At 44.3% G+C, this 16,393-nt stretch overlaps 1 protein-coding gene across 1 annotated transcript in view; it reads left to right on the plus strand.

Annotated features, from left to right (window-relative positions):
- LOC310777773 (electrogenic sodium bicarbonate cotransporter 4-like) overlaps positions 1-16,024 on the plus strand; it is a gene marked incomplete at both ends in the record, with an annotated part of 51,628 nt that extends 35,604 nt beyond the window's left edge. The window contains 8 exons of the mRNA XM_083638135.1: positions 298-411; positions 3,535-3,696; positions 4,534-4,712; positions 7,142-7,214; positions 7,367-7,435; positions 8,116-8,289; positions 12,377-12,541; positions 15,851-16,024. Of these exons, the coding sequence (XP_083494261.1) occupies positions 298-411; positions 3,535-3,696; positions 4,534-4,712; positions 7,142-7,214; positions 7,367-7,435; positions 8,116-8,289; positions 12,377-12,541; positions 15,851-16,024 (1,110 nt within the window). The remainder of the gene's footprint in view (positions 1-297; positions 412-3,534; positions 3,697-4,533; positions 4,713-7,141; positions 7,215-7,366; positions 7,436-8,115; positions 8,290-12,376; positions 12,542-15,850) is intronic.
- Between the last annotated feature and the right edge of the window lie 369 nt (positions 16,025-16,393).

Below are 16,393 nucleotides of genomic sequence, written 5' to 3' on the forward strand. Positions count from 1 at the left end.
GCGAAGTTGTGCAATTGTGGCTGTGCATGCAAATAAGGCAGGCGAGGCCACGCAGCAGCCGAGCTGCGGACAAGCAGCGCTATCACAGGATAGCGAGCAAGATTTCTAGTGTTTTATAAAGGCCAAAGGCCGACATTTTGTTTCAAATTTACATTGAGACTGTACGTATCCCTGGATTGCAGAAACGTACAATGGAGACATTTTATTCTGGTGATTGGTTGTTATCCCTGTTCTTGAACATCCTCTCCCACGCTTTCTCCGCTCCTCCTCTCCAACTCTCCCTGGATGCTGCTGCAGTTCCGCGCCCTGGTTGCCGATTTCTCCATCATCATCTCTATCCTGGTCTTCTGTGGGCTGGACGTCCTGCTGGAGCTGGACACCCCCAAACTGCACGTGCCTACTGAGATCAAGGTCCTCCCCTCCCTCTATACCTCTCTGCTCCTTCCCGTTATTTACCTTCCCGCATAATGTCGCTGCACAGAGGCAGCTCTTTCCACAAGGACGTATTTTCTCATTTCCTCAATCATTTAGGGGAGAGTGGGGTGAGTTTGAGCCGGTTTTGACTTGAGGCGTCTTTAAAGTGAGGGCATGGCAGTAATGTCTCCAACTAAAATATGTGCATATAGTTCAGGATCTGGTGCATCCATGGGAATAATCACTTTGGATGTCAAATAAACAGTTTTCAAAATATGACTTTCCAAGCAAAAGTGGTCTCTTGGCTCAACTTGCCCCCGATGATGGGTAAATTGAGCCTAGGGAGAGGCGTGTGGCGTGATGGCTTCTGGTCTAAAATTCAAAATGTCACATCATTTTGGTGATAAAATGTATGAATGCAATGTAGAACTGCAGTAAAATAATACTTTAATAATTTGGCAGCAGTAGACCCAAAATTGCTCTGCCAGTTAGAGCGAGCAAGGCTTACGGGCGAGGCCGCACAGCGGGCGAGCTCCGTCCGTGAGCCTGGGCGAGCACGAGCAGCTAGAGTGCTCCGATTCAGCCACAGCCCGACGGGACCCGACCCAGCCCGACGAGCTCGGACTGCCAATTTATGCTAATTGTTTGGGTCGGGCTCAGACTTCACTATGTATTTACAGTAGGCTAGACTCTTAATTCTCTCTCACTCTCTTCCATGCTTACACACACACATGCATGCACGCACACACAGAGATCTCAGTTTCAGCCTGAGCCCGACGGAACCCGACCCGTCCCGACGGGCTTGGGCCGGTTTCAAACCGACAATGTATGCTAATTGGTTGGGCTCGGGCTTCTACTCACTAGGGTCGGGTTGGGTTTGAATTTTCTGACCCGTTTGAGATCTCTACGTGCAGCGGCCGAGTTGCGTCTGTGAGGAGGAGGAGAACGACGAGGGGGCACGGTAGAGACAGACGCTAGAAAGGAGCACGCGATTGTTAATTGTGTTTCTACCTTAGAGACTACACACAACACCAAATCAACTTTAACAACATTTATTGTGATGAATGTCTTTGGCGGAGGGCCCCTTGACCCAAGGGGAATCAGCCACGTGACGGCGGACCTGCCATGAGTTTGGCAGCTAGGGGGCGACGGAACCCTCCCCCTTTGGGAGAAGAGGTCTACCCTGGTGGTACTGGGGTGGAAGCCGGGGAGGTGGTGGGTTGACACTGTGCATAGAGACAAAGAGCATCAGACAGAGGTAGGAGGGAACACCCCCTTTTAAACAGCCCGCTTGGAGAGATGGCAGGCTGACATTGGATAATTGATAATGATGACGTAACTAGTTCCGTCTCTGGTAGAACTTCCGTAAACTCTCATATCTGTTAATTCCTTTAAGAAGGCCCGGGAAAGAGAAATCAATGCTGTGCTGCCTGATAACATAATGGAAGTCTGTACTCTCGTGTATTCATAGTTGTTCAACAAACAGCAGACTCAGGTTAATACAGTTTAAAGTGATTCATCGTTTTCATTATTCTAAGGTTATGTTAAAACAATGTTTACCCCTCTGTGTCTCCAATCTGTGATAGATGTAAAACAGATGAGGGTACACTGTTGCACCTATTTTGCGACTGTTCACGAGTCCATTCATTTTGGTCACACACTTTTTCTTTTTTTCCCTCTGGGGTCTACCAAAGGACTCTTTCCTCACACAGGGACTTGGCTCTTTTTGGATGCTCAGACTATTTAAGCATCCCCTCGGATATTTTAACGGTTCTGTTGATGGGCATATAGCTAAAAAACGTATTCTCGAAGAATGGAAGACACCAACTCCACCGTGCTTTAGAAACTGCCTACATGAGCTGGTTCCGGTTCTTCGTAAGGAGAAATTTGCGATGATTTAATTTAAAATGTCAATGTAAATGGGAAGAATCTTGAGGTCTCCTTTTGAAATTTCTGGACTCGCCTGATTGTATCAATATATAGATGGTTCCTGTTAGTTTCTTTTTTTGTAATTTTTTTGTTTTCCTGTTTGGTTTTCTCATTTGTGGATGAACTTGTATTGCTTGCTTCATTTGTCTCTGTCTCGTGTGCCCCCCCCCCCCCCTCTTCAAAAATGTGTGGCCACATGACCAATTTTGTCTATGGTTGCCTAGAAACAAGGGCTGGCTCCCCACAGGCTCAAATCACCCCGCTCTCCCCTACTCTAACATAGCTTTAGCTTTAGCGTTGATGATTTGACTGAGTATATCTTTGCTACCTTTCTCTTGCCTGTGTCGATGCCAAACTCTGTAACTGTGTCTTTTGGATGTGTCTCTCTCCCTCCCTGTCACACTACACACGTCATTGTCTATCTATGTCTTTGTCTATTGTTTGTCGGTGGGCCAATCAGCTGAGGAAGCTAATCAGTGATTTTGCCATCTTCATGTCAATCATGTCCTTTGTGGGTCTGGATATGTTGATGGGGTTAGACACACCCAAACTAATCGTTCCAACAGAGTTCAAGGTATTTGGTCTTTACTGAATTATTATGTGTTGGCATATTTCTTCTCAAGTGCAAGATGCATGTGTGATCTTAGATTCATATAATTATAGCATATGACGATTCTCCTTCTGCATGTGTGTGTGTGTGTGTGTGTGTGAGAGAGTGAGTGTGTGTGTGCATGTTTAAACCAGGTCGTGCATGTTTTTATAAGCATTGTCTGCACCACTGCCAATGTAGATCGTAAGAACGTGTAGTACTTTGTGTGGATGTGTATTCCTGCACACCAAGGTTATTATAGTTTTTCATTTTTCATTATACACTATTAGTTTTTATCTCGTTTTGACTTTTTGATTTCAATTTCAGTTAACTTTTAATTTGTTTTTAAAGTAGGTGGGCTAGTTTAGTAAATGCTTAGTTTCAGTTTGTTATCTTTTTTTGTAAATTTTTGTATTTCAGTTAACAAAAATGTTTCCTAGTTTTCATTATTGCGTTTCATTAACAATAATAACCTTGGTGCACGCATATACTTCTGTATATCATTCTGTGTGTGTGTGTGTGTGTGTGCGTGCGTGTGCGTGTGCGTGTCCATGTGTGTGTGTGTGTGTGTGTGTGTGTGTGCATGTGTGTGTGTGATGCAGCCAACGCGTCTAGACCGCGGCTGGCTGGTGAGGCCGTTCGGTAAGAACCCGTGGTGGATGTGTCTGGCCAGCTCCGTGCCGGCTCTCCTCGTCACCATCCTCATCTTCATGGACCAGCAGATTAGCGCCGTCATCGTCAACCGCAAGGAGAACAAACTGAAGGTTTGGACACAGATTCACATCCTGGTGGCTCACCTGGTAGCACGCGTACCACGGAGGCTCGGTCCTTCGCGCGGCCGATGCGGGTTTCGAATCCGACCCGAGGTCCTTTGCCGCATGTCATCCCCTCTCTCTCCCCACCCTTCCTGTCTGCCTGCTGTCCTATCTAAAGGCGAAAAATGAAAAATGCCCCCCCCCCTCCCGCAAAAAAAATTACATTCAGAAAAAGCTTGATCAAAATCCACAGATTCCCCCCTGTTTTCTCCCCTATTACTGTGTAATTGGTCAATTCCCCTTGCTGTCCCGGTCGTTGCTCCACCCCCTCTGCAGATCTGGAGAGTCGTAGACTAGCACATGCTTCCTCCGATACATGTGCCGTCGCCAGCCACTTCTTTTCACCTGACAGCGACGTGTTTGCCCGGCAAGAAGTAGCGCGGGGGAGGATCACGTTACTCCCCCCAGTTCCCCTCCCTCCGAACAGGCACCCCGACCCGACCAGAGGAGGCACTAGTGCCGTGACCAGGACACATACCCTTACCCCGGCTTCCCACCTGCAGACACGGCCAATTGTGCCTGTATGGATGCCCGAGCAAGCCGGATGTAACACGGGGGCTCGAACCTGCAACCCTCATGTTGGCTACCCAGATGCCCACTTTTTGATTCAATAGATCATACTTCAGTTCAAACTAAATAATCTCATCAGAAATCCCGTTGGCGCAAATTGTTCGCAAACACGATTGAAATGGTGCCTCAACATGGTTCAGCCATAATGAGATTGATGCTGTAGCTTAGCATTCAGGTTTCTCTCCAATGTCTCCTCACTTACCCACCCGGCTGCAGAAAGGCTGCGGCTATCACCTGGACCTGTTCTGGGTGGGGCTACTGATGGCAGTGTGCTCCTTCATGGGCCTGCCCTGGTACGTAGCAGCCACGGTCATCTCCATCGCCCACATTGACTCTCTGAAGATGGAGAGCGAGAGCAGTGCCCCCGGAGAGCAGCCCCAGTTCCTAGGCGTCCGGTAAGACTATCCAGGGGGTTCCCACACGTTTTCATGGATAGACTTTCAAAACTTTTCCACAACGTTCCAAGAATCCAGAATACAATGTCCATGTAGATTGTGTCATGTAAGGCGTTGACTCTGAATCAATATGAGAAATTACAAACACAGGACAAACAGGACACACCTCTTTATATTGTATTTGAGTGCTTTAGAGTCACTGCATCACACATTACATGGAAGCTGTTGAAATAAAAACTAAATCTATTGAATTTTCCATAAAAATATTGATATAAAATACAAGAAGCACTCAAATCCAATTTAAAGAGGCGTGTCCTGTTTGTCTAGTGTTTTGTTGTGTTAGTGTTAGTGACTTTTCCCAAACTTTTAAGGATTTTACTACTTTGACATTTTGAAATCCCATGACTTTTCCAGGTTTTCCATGACCGTGGGAACTGTATCCTGAGACAGTGTGTGTGTGTGTGCTCGCGTGTGTGTGTGCTCGCGTGTGTGTCGGGTTTGCGCTAGTAACCTTATGTTGTTATTTAGCCTTTCTGATGCTATTGCATGGTTAAATCAGCACATTTTATTTCATGTGGAGCAAAGAAATTCTAGTGGAAGTGGTACCTAGGAAACGTGGTTTGGCACTGTACATAGTGTGTGTGTGTGTGTACACTGTACATAGTGGTACTTGGTCTGAAAAGTTTGGTAACCCCTGAACTACTTGAATGACTGCAGTATATACTACTGATTTTGTAATGATCCAAAGCTGGTTGAAAATCGCCAGTGTTCCTTTAAGAATGAGAATGCTGCAACCCACTTTGAATTCTGAAAATCTGCTGATCGGCTGACCCAACCCTTCACAACTCTGATCAACACACAAGACTGATGATGTATTTCCCTGTTTTTTTATTTATTTCATTGCTACCTCATCTGTAAAGGGGAGACTCGTGGGTAGCCATTTTCATTCATTGTTGGAAAGTAAAATATAACATGTTTATTTCCAGCTGACATTTAAATCAATGTCATAAAAATTTTGCTTTAGTAAACACTGATGTAGAGATTTCAACATCACCAATTCTATGAATACGTGCTGTGATCAGTGAGTGATGTCATTAATGAGTGATGTCATCAGTGGTCATCAGCGATGTCACTCGAGCAATTGTAATGTCATCAGTGATGTCACTCGAGCAATGTTGACAATCATGTCAATAGTGAAATCATCAGTGATATTAGTCTCGGTTTCCAGACGTTTGGTGATAAGACTGAGAGCTGAGTCTACAGTGATATAAACTACTGATGCTGTCACAATGTCATCAACAGTGAACAATGTCTAGAGAACTGATGTTAACTGATGTCACTTATGCATAGACCATCATCAGTGATACCATCAGTGACATCATCAGTGATGTCATAAATCACTGATAATGTCATCAGTGATGTCATAAATCCCTTCTCTGCTGAGGTTATAAATTGGACAACTGGGTTGAGGTAAACACAATAAGTCAAGTGAAGACAATGCAGTTCCACAGAGTTTTTCCTGATCTTATTTTACTGTTCTGCTGGTTGTTTGTGGCCATGGCAGAACTGGCTGTCTCTGAGGCAAAGAGCACCGCTGTTAGTCACAAACCTCTCCTCACCACCGATAACTCCACTCCCCCTGCCCGGGAGAGCCAGGGAGGCTCTATTCCCATTACCCGGGACGTGCTCATGGTTGTCGCTGTGATGCCACTCCTCTTCCTGATGGGAGTTCTGTGGCTGAAGAAACTTCAGAGGAAGATGTATTTCATGCTTTGCCGACACGACACAGCCTGAGGCTGGGGAGAGCGAGGAGGAGGAGACTTTGTACAAGGCGCCGCACAGCCTGGATGGATATTTTTGCATGTCCTATTGGATTATAATATGATTTATATTATAAGTTAATTGTTTCATGTATACATTCATTGGTTCACAAACTGTGGTCCACGGGGTGGTCCACCAGAGCATTGCAAAAAAAGAAAATAAATAAGATTGAAAGACAACAGTTTTTACATATACACATTAATCCTGAGGAGTACGCTTGGGTAAATTTTCGAAATATATAATATTCGGGAAATATCACGATTTTGAACATTTGCTTTCAAAGGCGGTAGGTAGCAGGCTGTTTTAAAGCCAGAGTGTATTTTCTGTGTCTGGTATCATATGAAACTAGAAGACCTAAGGTATCGATTGGTACCAACCATGTCAAGCTCGCTTGTCAGGAAGGTGTCTAAGTAATACGCCAAATTTAGGCTACATCTTGGCGAGGGGAAAAAACATTTTCAAAGGGGTCCTCTTTTTCACAGCTTAATGTTGGCAGGTGTGTGTGTGTGTGTGTGTGTGTGTGTGTGACGTGTGTGACGTGTGTGGTGTGCGTGCATGGTGTGCGTGCTTGTGTTTTGCATTAATGATATATTGTTCTTCATAACTAGGGAGCAGAGATTGACGGGCATTCTGGTGTTTGTTCTGACTGGACTCTCAGTCTTTCTGGCACCTGTCCTCCAGGTTAGTTAGTGGACATGTAACATACTAGTACAATGTTTCACTTGATCAGTTACAGTATTTGATCAGACACTTGCTGTCAAGTGATGCGTTACTGTGACATAGTTCTATTGTTTAATTCCATTACAGTGACATAATTCTATTGTTTCATGCAGTACATCCCCATGCCTGTCCTCTATGGAGTGTTCCTCTACATGGGAGTGGCCTCACTGAGTGGCATCCAGGTAGATGAGTTGTTATTCGTGTGTGTCAAAGATAGCTCAAAAAATTGGTAGCTGTCATTTGTTTGTTCAGTCCAATAGACTACTTGCACAACTCCACTACTTCCTGAAATGAGTAGGGCATCTTCTCAGAGGTTTCCTGTCCTACACTATTGGATGAAGTGATTAATGTCAGGTGTGCCTGATCACTGTTGTTGTGACTGCAGCAGTCAGGCACACCTGACATTCACACCATACGCCGAAGCGAAGCTCAAGCCACGCTGAAGCCACGCAGTTTCATTTCGCCGTCCTTGTTAACAGGCGAGACCGTTCACACCAGCCGCACGCATGCCACGCTCAATCCACGCTGAAGCTGTGCTGAAGCGATCGTTCAGGATTCTGTTCTATTTTCCAAGCGTGAAGCTGCCAGGCATGAAGTCAATGGAAGTTGTTGGCGGGGGCGAGGCGCGCTGAGCGAGGCGCTGAGGAAAAGAGAGTGCTTCTTGTGTGGCCGGTTTAGCGTGAGCTCAGCGTCAGCGTGGCTTGAGCTTTGCTTCGGCGTATGGAATGAACAAAGGGTAACTCTGCTTTACGTATGTGTGTGTGTGTGTGTGTGTGTGTGTGTGTGTGTGTGTGTGTGTGTGTGTGTGTGTGTGTGCCACCATCTGTGTTTGAGAACTGACATATCTATCTTTCCATTGCAGTTCTGGGAGCGTATCAAGCTGTATCTGATGCCAGCCAAACACCAGCCAGACTTCTCCTTCCTGCGTCACGTTCCTCTAAGACGAGTCCACCTCTTCACCCTGGTCCAGATCCTCTGCCTAGCCGTCCTCTGGGTCCTCAAGTCCACCTTCCTGGCCATCGTCTTTCCGGTCATGGTGAGTGTGTGTCCATGTGTGAGTGCATTGGACACATGTCCCCCTGGTTGAGGCATTTATCAATATATGAGGCAGTGATAATCATGGATTTCAGTCAGGTGACAGTTTCAGTCATGTGACGGGTTTTTTTGCGGCCGCCATCTTGAGGAGCGAACGCAGTACACAACTTTTACTACCTGCTTAAGTCTATGGGAGGACTGTTCAAACCATGCCCTCTTTGAACTCTAACTACTCTTTCATACTTCTTTTGTACTACAGTACAACCTCTATTCAAACTTCAACAGGTCAACATGTGTTTTTTACTGTAAACAGGTCAATGGGCCACTTCCAAAAGGACTAACCCAATGAGTGAGCTGGAGCACACGAAGTCACTTAAATAAATTTAATAAAGGTACAAAACTGACGTTTCGACGCGCACTGCGTCTTCTTCAGAGTCAAACAGTACAGGCATAAATCCCAGCCCTTAACTCATTCACTGCCAATATCTGACTGGCATTTTTGGCACAGGCCAAGTATTTCCATAATGTTTGGTCATCTTTCAAGACCCACAGTAAATTCTGTACTAGGACTACAGTGATGTCCAATACCTCGAAATGAAGATCTAAGTCTCTACTTTCACCCCCAAAAAGAAAGTTAGCTTTTAGCATGTTCTGTACTCTACTTATAACCCTTTTTATACACCCCATGTTCACCAAAAAAGCCTGTCTGGGAAGAGAAAAGGGAGAAAAAAGCATTTTTGTAAAAGGGCACAATCTCAGGCATAACTCACTCTCAATTCTTTTATTTTGAACTGTATTGACATCAGACATGTAAATATTATTCGTTAGGACACAAATGACAAAAAAAAAATATATATATATATATATATATATATATAAACACATGAAGTGCTTTTTTTTTTACATTCAACAATACAGTTTACTCGGTGTGAGTGTGCAGACAGACAGACAGACAGACAGACAGACACACCGACAGACAGACAGACAGACAGACAGACAGACAGACAGACAGACACACACACACACACACACACACACACACACACACACACGATCCCCCTTTTAGATTTCTAACCCAACATAGGATAAGCAATAACCACGCCCTGTGGCGCTGGGATTGGCCAGGAGCAACACTGGAGGGCACGCAGCCCAGCGATTTCATGAACCAACTGAAGAGCTCTTGAGAAGGACAGCGGGCTGCTGTGAGTGCCTTCTGCCCGCTGCTGCCTAGCTGTTCCTGTGTTTATTTTTGATTTGTTCTGGTACACCCGTCCTCGTCCATGTCTCCCTGTCATATCAACTCTGCTATTTGATCGTTCCCGTTTTCCCCTCGGCTATTCAACACGTCCTCACCGCCCTCGCAAACTGATCGATCATTTCCTCATTCCTCCGATGATCAAACACATCTCTTGATTACTTTCTCCCGTTTTCTCCTGGCTGGCACAGAGGAAGGCGACTCCAGCTCGTGCAGCGCGCCGAGGGCGTTTCAATTGCGTTTCTCCTGTCTGCACAAGGAAGCGTTACCCGTTCTCTGCTTTTCCTCTTGCTCAATTTCAAAACAACAGCTGCGGTATGTGTTTGATCGCGTGCTGTCGGCTACCCTTTGAAGGCAGGGACCTGTGTCTGTGTCACAGGCTGGGCAAGTGTTTGCTGCAGGCGCTGCACCAATAAAAACAAAAACACGTCAAACACGTCATTGGCGGGGAGGGCTATTTCTGATAACACGTCAAAGACGTCATTGGCGGTGAATGAGTTAAGAGAGCCTCCATTCTAGGTGGTAGTTTCTGATTGGTTACAATGGAGTGGGAGGTGCTTAATCAGTAAGCCTATACCATGAGAGCACTCACAGAAAAAATAGAAAAGGAGGGCAGTGCTGTGTTAGAGCAGCACTCCCTCATAATAATACATAACAAACAATGTGACAAGTAGAAAATCTGTATCACATTTGAAAGACTCTAACATTGTTAATACGTCCGTTGTGTCTCCTAGGTAGGAGGGAAGGTTGGGGACGAATTTCTTAAGGAAGAAGTCCAGATATTGCGACAAGGGCTCCATCGGAGGAGAGATCAAAAACAGCATTAAAAAACATTGGCATGTCTTACAGAGTGACCCTGCCCTAAAACATTTATGCACCGAACCCCCCCTCATCTCATTCAAAAAATCCCGTTCTCTCAAAGACAGACTGGTCCACAGTGCTATGAGCCCCCTTCAGAAAACCACCTGGCTACGCCCACCCCCTTCAGGTTTCTACAGATGTGGTCACTGCACACACTGCTCTAACTCATCAGACACCAAACAGTTTCTTCACCCCCGCACAGGTAAAAAATACAACATCAAGTCATTCATCAACTGCAGTACTACACATGTAGTCTACATCTTAAAATGTCCATGTGGCTTGGTATACGTTGGTCAAACCAAACGCCAACTTAAGGTAAGAATTGCTGAGCATAAGGCTGCTATCCGCAACAACAATATGGACTACGCCATAGCCAGACACTATGCACAGGCCAAACATGGCTCTGCAGCCACACTCAGATTTTGGGGGATTGAGAAAGTCTCTCCCTCACAGAGAGGGGGAGACATTGTCAACAGGCTACTTAGAAGAGAGGCTTTTTGGATCTTCACCCTGAATACAGTGGAACCACAGGGACTAAACGAGGAACTGAGCCTCTCTTGTTACCTGTGATCTTATTGTGAGGAAGTGATGTGTTGTTGTATTGTACTTGTTGTTTGTTATGTATTATTATGAGGGAGTGCTGCTCTAACACAGCACTGCCCTCCTTTTCTATTTTTTCTGTGAGTGCTCTCATGGTATAGGCTTACTGATTAAGCACCTCCCACTCCATTGTAACCAATCAGAAACTACCACCTAGAATGGAGGCTCTCTTAAGGGCTGGGATTTATGCCTGTACTGTTTGACTCTGAAGAAGACGCAGTGCGCGTCGAAACGTCAGTTTTGTACCTTTATTAAATTTATTTAAGTGACTTCGTGTGCTCCAGCTCACTCATTGGGTTAGTCCTTTTGGAAGTGGCCCATTGACCTGTTTACATTGTTTTGTCCTGTTCTGAGAGCACCGACCTCCCTCTGTGGAGGGGTTGAAGCGCAGGAGATTCCTTCTCTAATGTGTTTTTTACTGTTATTCAGCTTTTTGGTACCTTTTGTACTTTTTCAGAAATCACAGTTTAAGTTTTATACCTTTTCAACCTTTCTAATTGGATCCTAGGAGCCTTGATTGTGTGATGTCATGATTCACTCTAACAGACTAAAGTTTACAGGCTGCATGATTAACACATTTTAAAACCGTCACAGTTCACACAACAAAAATATATTATACATCAACCCGCCAGCTATTCTACTCTCACTCACAATGTCAATATATAAGCAATGTCACGTATAGTTTTTGAGATATTAACGTTTGTTTGACACTAGTGTTCCACTCTTGTGCAGCAAATAGAGGCCATCTTCTTGTTTCAAATTGGTCCACAAGATGGCACTGCAACAGCTCACATCTCTCACACCTGCACGGATGAAACATCTCTATCTGGTCACTGTGTGTAGATTCTGGGTCTGATACATCTCTATCTGGTCACTGTGTGTAGATTCTGGGTCTGATACATCTCTATCTGGTCACTGTGTGTAGATTCTGGGTCTGATACATCTCTATCTGGTCACTGTGTGTAGATTCTGGGTCTGATACATCTCTATCTGGTCACTGTGTGTAGATTCTGGGTCTGATACATCTCTATCTGGTCACTGTGTGTAGATTCTGGGTCTGATACATCTCTATCTGGTCACTGTGTGTAGATTCTGGGTCTGATACATCTCTATCTGGTCACTGTGTGTAGATTCTGGGTCTGATACATCTCTATCTGGTCACTGTGTGTAGATTCTGGGTCTGATACATCTCTATCTGGTCACTGTGTGTAGATTCTGGGTCTGATACATCTCTATCTGGTCACTGTGTGTAGATTCTAGGTCTGATACATCTCTATCTGGTCACTGTGTGTAGATTCTGGGTCTGATACATCTCTGGTCACTGTGTGTAGATTCCTGGTCTGATACATCTCTATCTGGTCACTGTGTGTAGATTCTGGGTCTGATGGTGGTGCGGAAGCTGCTGGATCTGATGTTCTCGCAACACGACTTGGCCTGGCTGGACGACATCCTGCCAGATAAAGACAAGAAGAAGAAGGAGGACGAGAAGAAGAAGAAGAATAAAGAGAAGAAGGCGGAGCCAGAGAGCGACGAGGAGGTGGGAGGAAGTAGTTGTAGAATGGTCATGCAGAATAAGGCACTAATACGTGCTTTACAATAACTAATAAACAGCTAATATGCTACTAATATGCATGTTAATAAGAAAGTAGTTAATAGTGAATATGTCTACCTTAGTATAAAGCGTTACCTCTGATCTTGCTATTAACTGTGTCGACATGTGTGTCACTCCATCTGTTGTGGGTGTGTCATTCCTGGGTTTGTTATAGCTGACTAATAGGTCTCTCCTCTCTGTCCCACAGTGTTGCTGAAAAGGCACTGTATAACACTTACTACACTCTTTCTGTCTACCTGTCTGCCCTCCTTTCAATATGTGCTCCTACACTGTAGAAAGCCACGTTCACTCCGTTAGATGTCGCATGTGTGTTGTTGTCACATCTGTGTGCCGGATTATCTGAAGCAGCGGTTTTCAAAGTCTGAGACTGTGGGCCGCCCCCCAGACAAAGCTTGGAAAAAGGAGCCCCCCCCTCGCTCAATTCGTGGATGCTGCCGAATGGGATCATGATTTTAACGATAGACCCTTTTCACGGGGGCCATTTTGTGTCGAAAAGGCAGGGTAAACACAGGTGCAAGCAAAACACTTATATGAGGGTTTCCAACTTCCATGATTGGAATTTGGAAACCCTTATTAGTGTGTATTTGTTCTGAATCTCGGAAAGTGGGAAAAACTCCCCAAAACTATTGTATCTATGAACTATCTCTCTAACCCAGAGGTTCTCAAATGTTTTTCAGCCAAGGACCCCTTACGAGATAGAAAATATACCGGGGACCCCCTCATTCTGATTTGTGATTTTGGGCTAAGCTTAATTGTTTCCACGGTAACGTGCTTGACTTTTAATTTGATAGGTTTGTTATTAGAATGTAATCCATGTACCATTTTAGATTTAAAGCATAAACTATTTTCGTTGAACTATGAAGATTTTGCAAAAAAAAAATTTTTTTTTTTTTTTATTACATTACATTTACATTACGTCATTTAGCAGACACTTTTGTTTTATCCAAAGCGACTTACAATATCACAATTTGTCAACAGTACAGAAAACCACTATGCAACACAATCAATGACAGCCAAGATATTTTGATAGACTAGCACCATGTAGGAAGTAGTTTGAGAAGGAATAAGTAACATGTAGCAGTTTATTTAAAAAAAAAAAAAAAAAAATTTTTTTACGGTACTTGAAAACTTTTCACGGACCCCCTGGCAAAGTGCCACGGACCCCTGGGGGTCCGCGGACCCCCATTTGAGAACCACTGCTCTAACCAAATCACACACATTTTAGCTATTCTATGTGATCTCCTTTTAATAACTAATGTAATATTTGTTCACTTCCATTCACTGAGCCTCCCCTGAAACTGCTTGGAGCGCCGCTGGGGAGGCCCGCCTCCTACCTTGAAAACCTCTGATCTAAAGGAGAAAAAGTGAAGTTGATCCTATAGGTGCTGATTCGAGGCAACCCAGTCACCAGAATAAAATGCAACGTAGCCTAAACTAAATGTCAGCCTTTTACCGCCTTTTACGTTTCTGTAAATCTACAATCTCAACGTAAATTTGAAACAAAGCAGGGATTCATTTGAAAATCTCGCTGCCGTTTCAACATTATACACAAATAAAACAACTTTCACAACTTTGCTTATGTTTAGGCAAATTAGGTTAGGAGTATGGTTTGGGTTGTGCTTAAATAACAAAAAACGTTAAATGTGATTTACGGTTGAAATGTAGACTTTGGAAAGCCTGGGGATCGAACACGCCCTCCATCCACCCCGACCACAACTCACCCTTACTGGCCACCGTACTATTTCAATAGCAGACTCTATGACATGTACCGTTGATATACATGTATCTAGAACCGTGATATGCGATGCATTTTCGGTTCAGAAACGTGATATTCTACGTATACGTGGATTGCAGAAATATAACGCAAACAAAACTGAGAAGGGAGCTCCTTGAATTTTACAAAAATAGTATTTAATCCCGATTTTTGTAAAATTCAAGGAGCTCCCTTCTCAATTTTGTTTACTACTTTGCCTGCTGAGCTGCCTTGGTCCACAACTCTGTGCTCCCTCAGGAATATAACGCAGACATTTTATTCTGGCGACCATGGCTGTTTGTGTTAGAATCTGATCCCAGAGCAGCCAGACATTGAAGCGGTCATCCTGCATGCCGATTGGTTCCTTTCTTTGTCACTCAGCCCGACAGTTCCCTCCCTCCTCCAGTGAAGATTCCCATGGAGGCCATTAAGGCAGTCTCAGAACCAGACCCCTCGTCTGTTCACCCTCCCCACCCAAACCCAACCCTCTGACTGTGAGTATAACAACCCCCTTCCCCTACTGCTCTTGGTCGTGCCTTGTGTCTGTTCAAGCCATACGCTTTTATAGAGAGGCAAAGTGACCACCTACTTCCTGCTTCAGCACTGTACCAGAGATTTTCATCCGCCATTTATTTTCCCATAGACATTTCATAAAATGCCCATAAAAATAGTTTTACTGGTTCAAACCAAACGGTACAGATATATTTAGAAACAGGAGAGATCCATAACATTTCACTGGGACCAAAACGTTAAAAAAATGCGGGTTTAAAGAAAATATTTGTTCGATGTTGTTTTTAGTTTTGGTCCGAGTGAAATGTTCTATGGTCTCTCCCGATTATAGCATTAGCTGAACCGTTTGGTTCGACGAAGTAAAACTATTTTATAAGCATTTTACGAAATGTCTATGGGAAAATAAATGGCGGATGAAAATCTCTGGTACAGTGCTGAAGCAGGAAGTGACGTTCCACTTTGCCTCTCTATCAGAATCAGAATCACTTTTATTGCCACAGTATGCAAGTTACATACGAGGAATTTGTCTTAGTGTCTGTATGCAGCGTAGCGGTTACATCAATATACAGCGTTTAGTTTACTGAGTGTGACAGATGGAGTGCTGATAGAGGATCATGACCATGGGTTGGCTATCTGCATATCACTTAAATAATCACTAGCTACCTTTCCATGCGCACAGCAATTAGAGTACTGGCAAAAGAAAACACATCAAAGATGGATACAAGTTAAATGTGAAAGTGAAACAACGTGTATAGGCTAATCTTGACTGGCCTCTTGATGGTGCACCCGATGGAGATTATATTTTGGATGATGCTTGTGTGTATCTGAAGGTTTTATGATATTTTCTTTGTCTCTGTGTTTGTGGTTGGTTGCGTCGATTTGGGGGCTTGTCTTTATATGCCTAAATATGCCTATGTATGCTTGTTTGTTGTTCTCTATATGTTTTTGTATGTGTTTCTGTTGTCTGACAGGAGGTGAACCCGTACTCGACGGTCATGTCAGACGATGGCGAGCTAGACCGCAGGTACTGTGTGCTGAAACTGCACGTGCCCTACAGTGACCTGATGCACCCACCTGAGGCACACTCTTCCCGGGGAAACACTAGCGCTACCAGGCAACACCTCCAGCCAAACACACACCGTTAGAGCACAAAAAACACCGCGAGCGGCAGCAGGGAGAGACCGAATGTCTCTCTGAAATAGTTCAACTCTTTTTTTCAGCTGCTGGATCGTCACACATCTGAATTTATTGGACATGGTTTTAGATATTTGTAGAGTATTTGGTTTGCTGACATTGTTTTTACATTGCATGCATATTGCAGAGGATAATTTAGTGCCAATATTGTCATTTGAATATTCATAAGTTGTACATACTGTGTTCAACAAAGCTGCTATGTCATAGTTAGGTCTGCCCTTTCATCCAGTACACCTCTAGTAGTCACCTTTATGTGTTTTAGGGTGCTTTCTCACTGGGAACCATTGCTTTTATTCTGTTCCATTCCGCACCCGAGTACG

Source organism: Poromitra crassiceps, assembly GCF_964638095.1.
Source record: "Poromitra crassiceps genome assembly, chromosome: 6".
NCBI lineage: Eukaryota > Metazoa > Chordata > Actinopteri > Beryciformes > Melamphaidae > Poromitra > Poromitra crassiceps.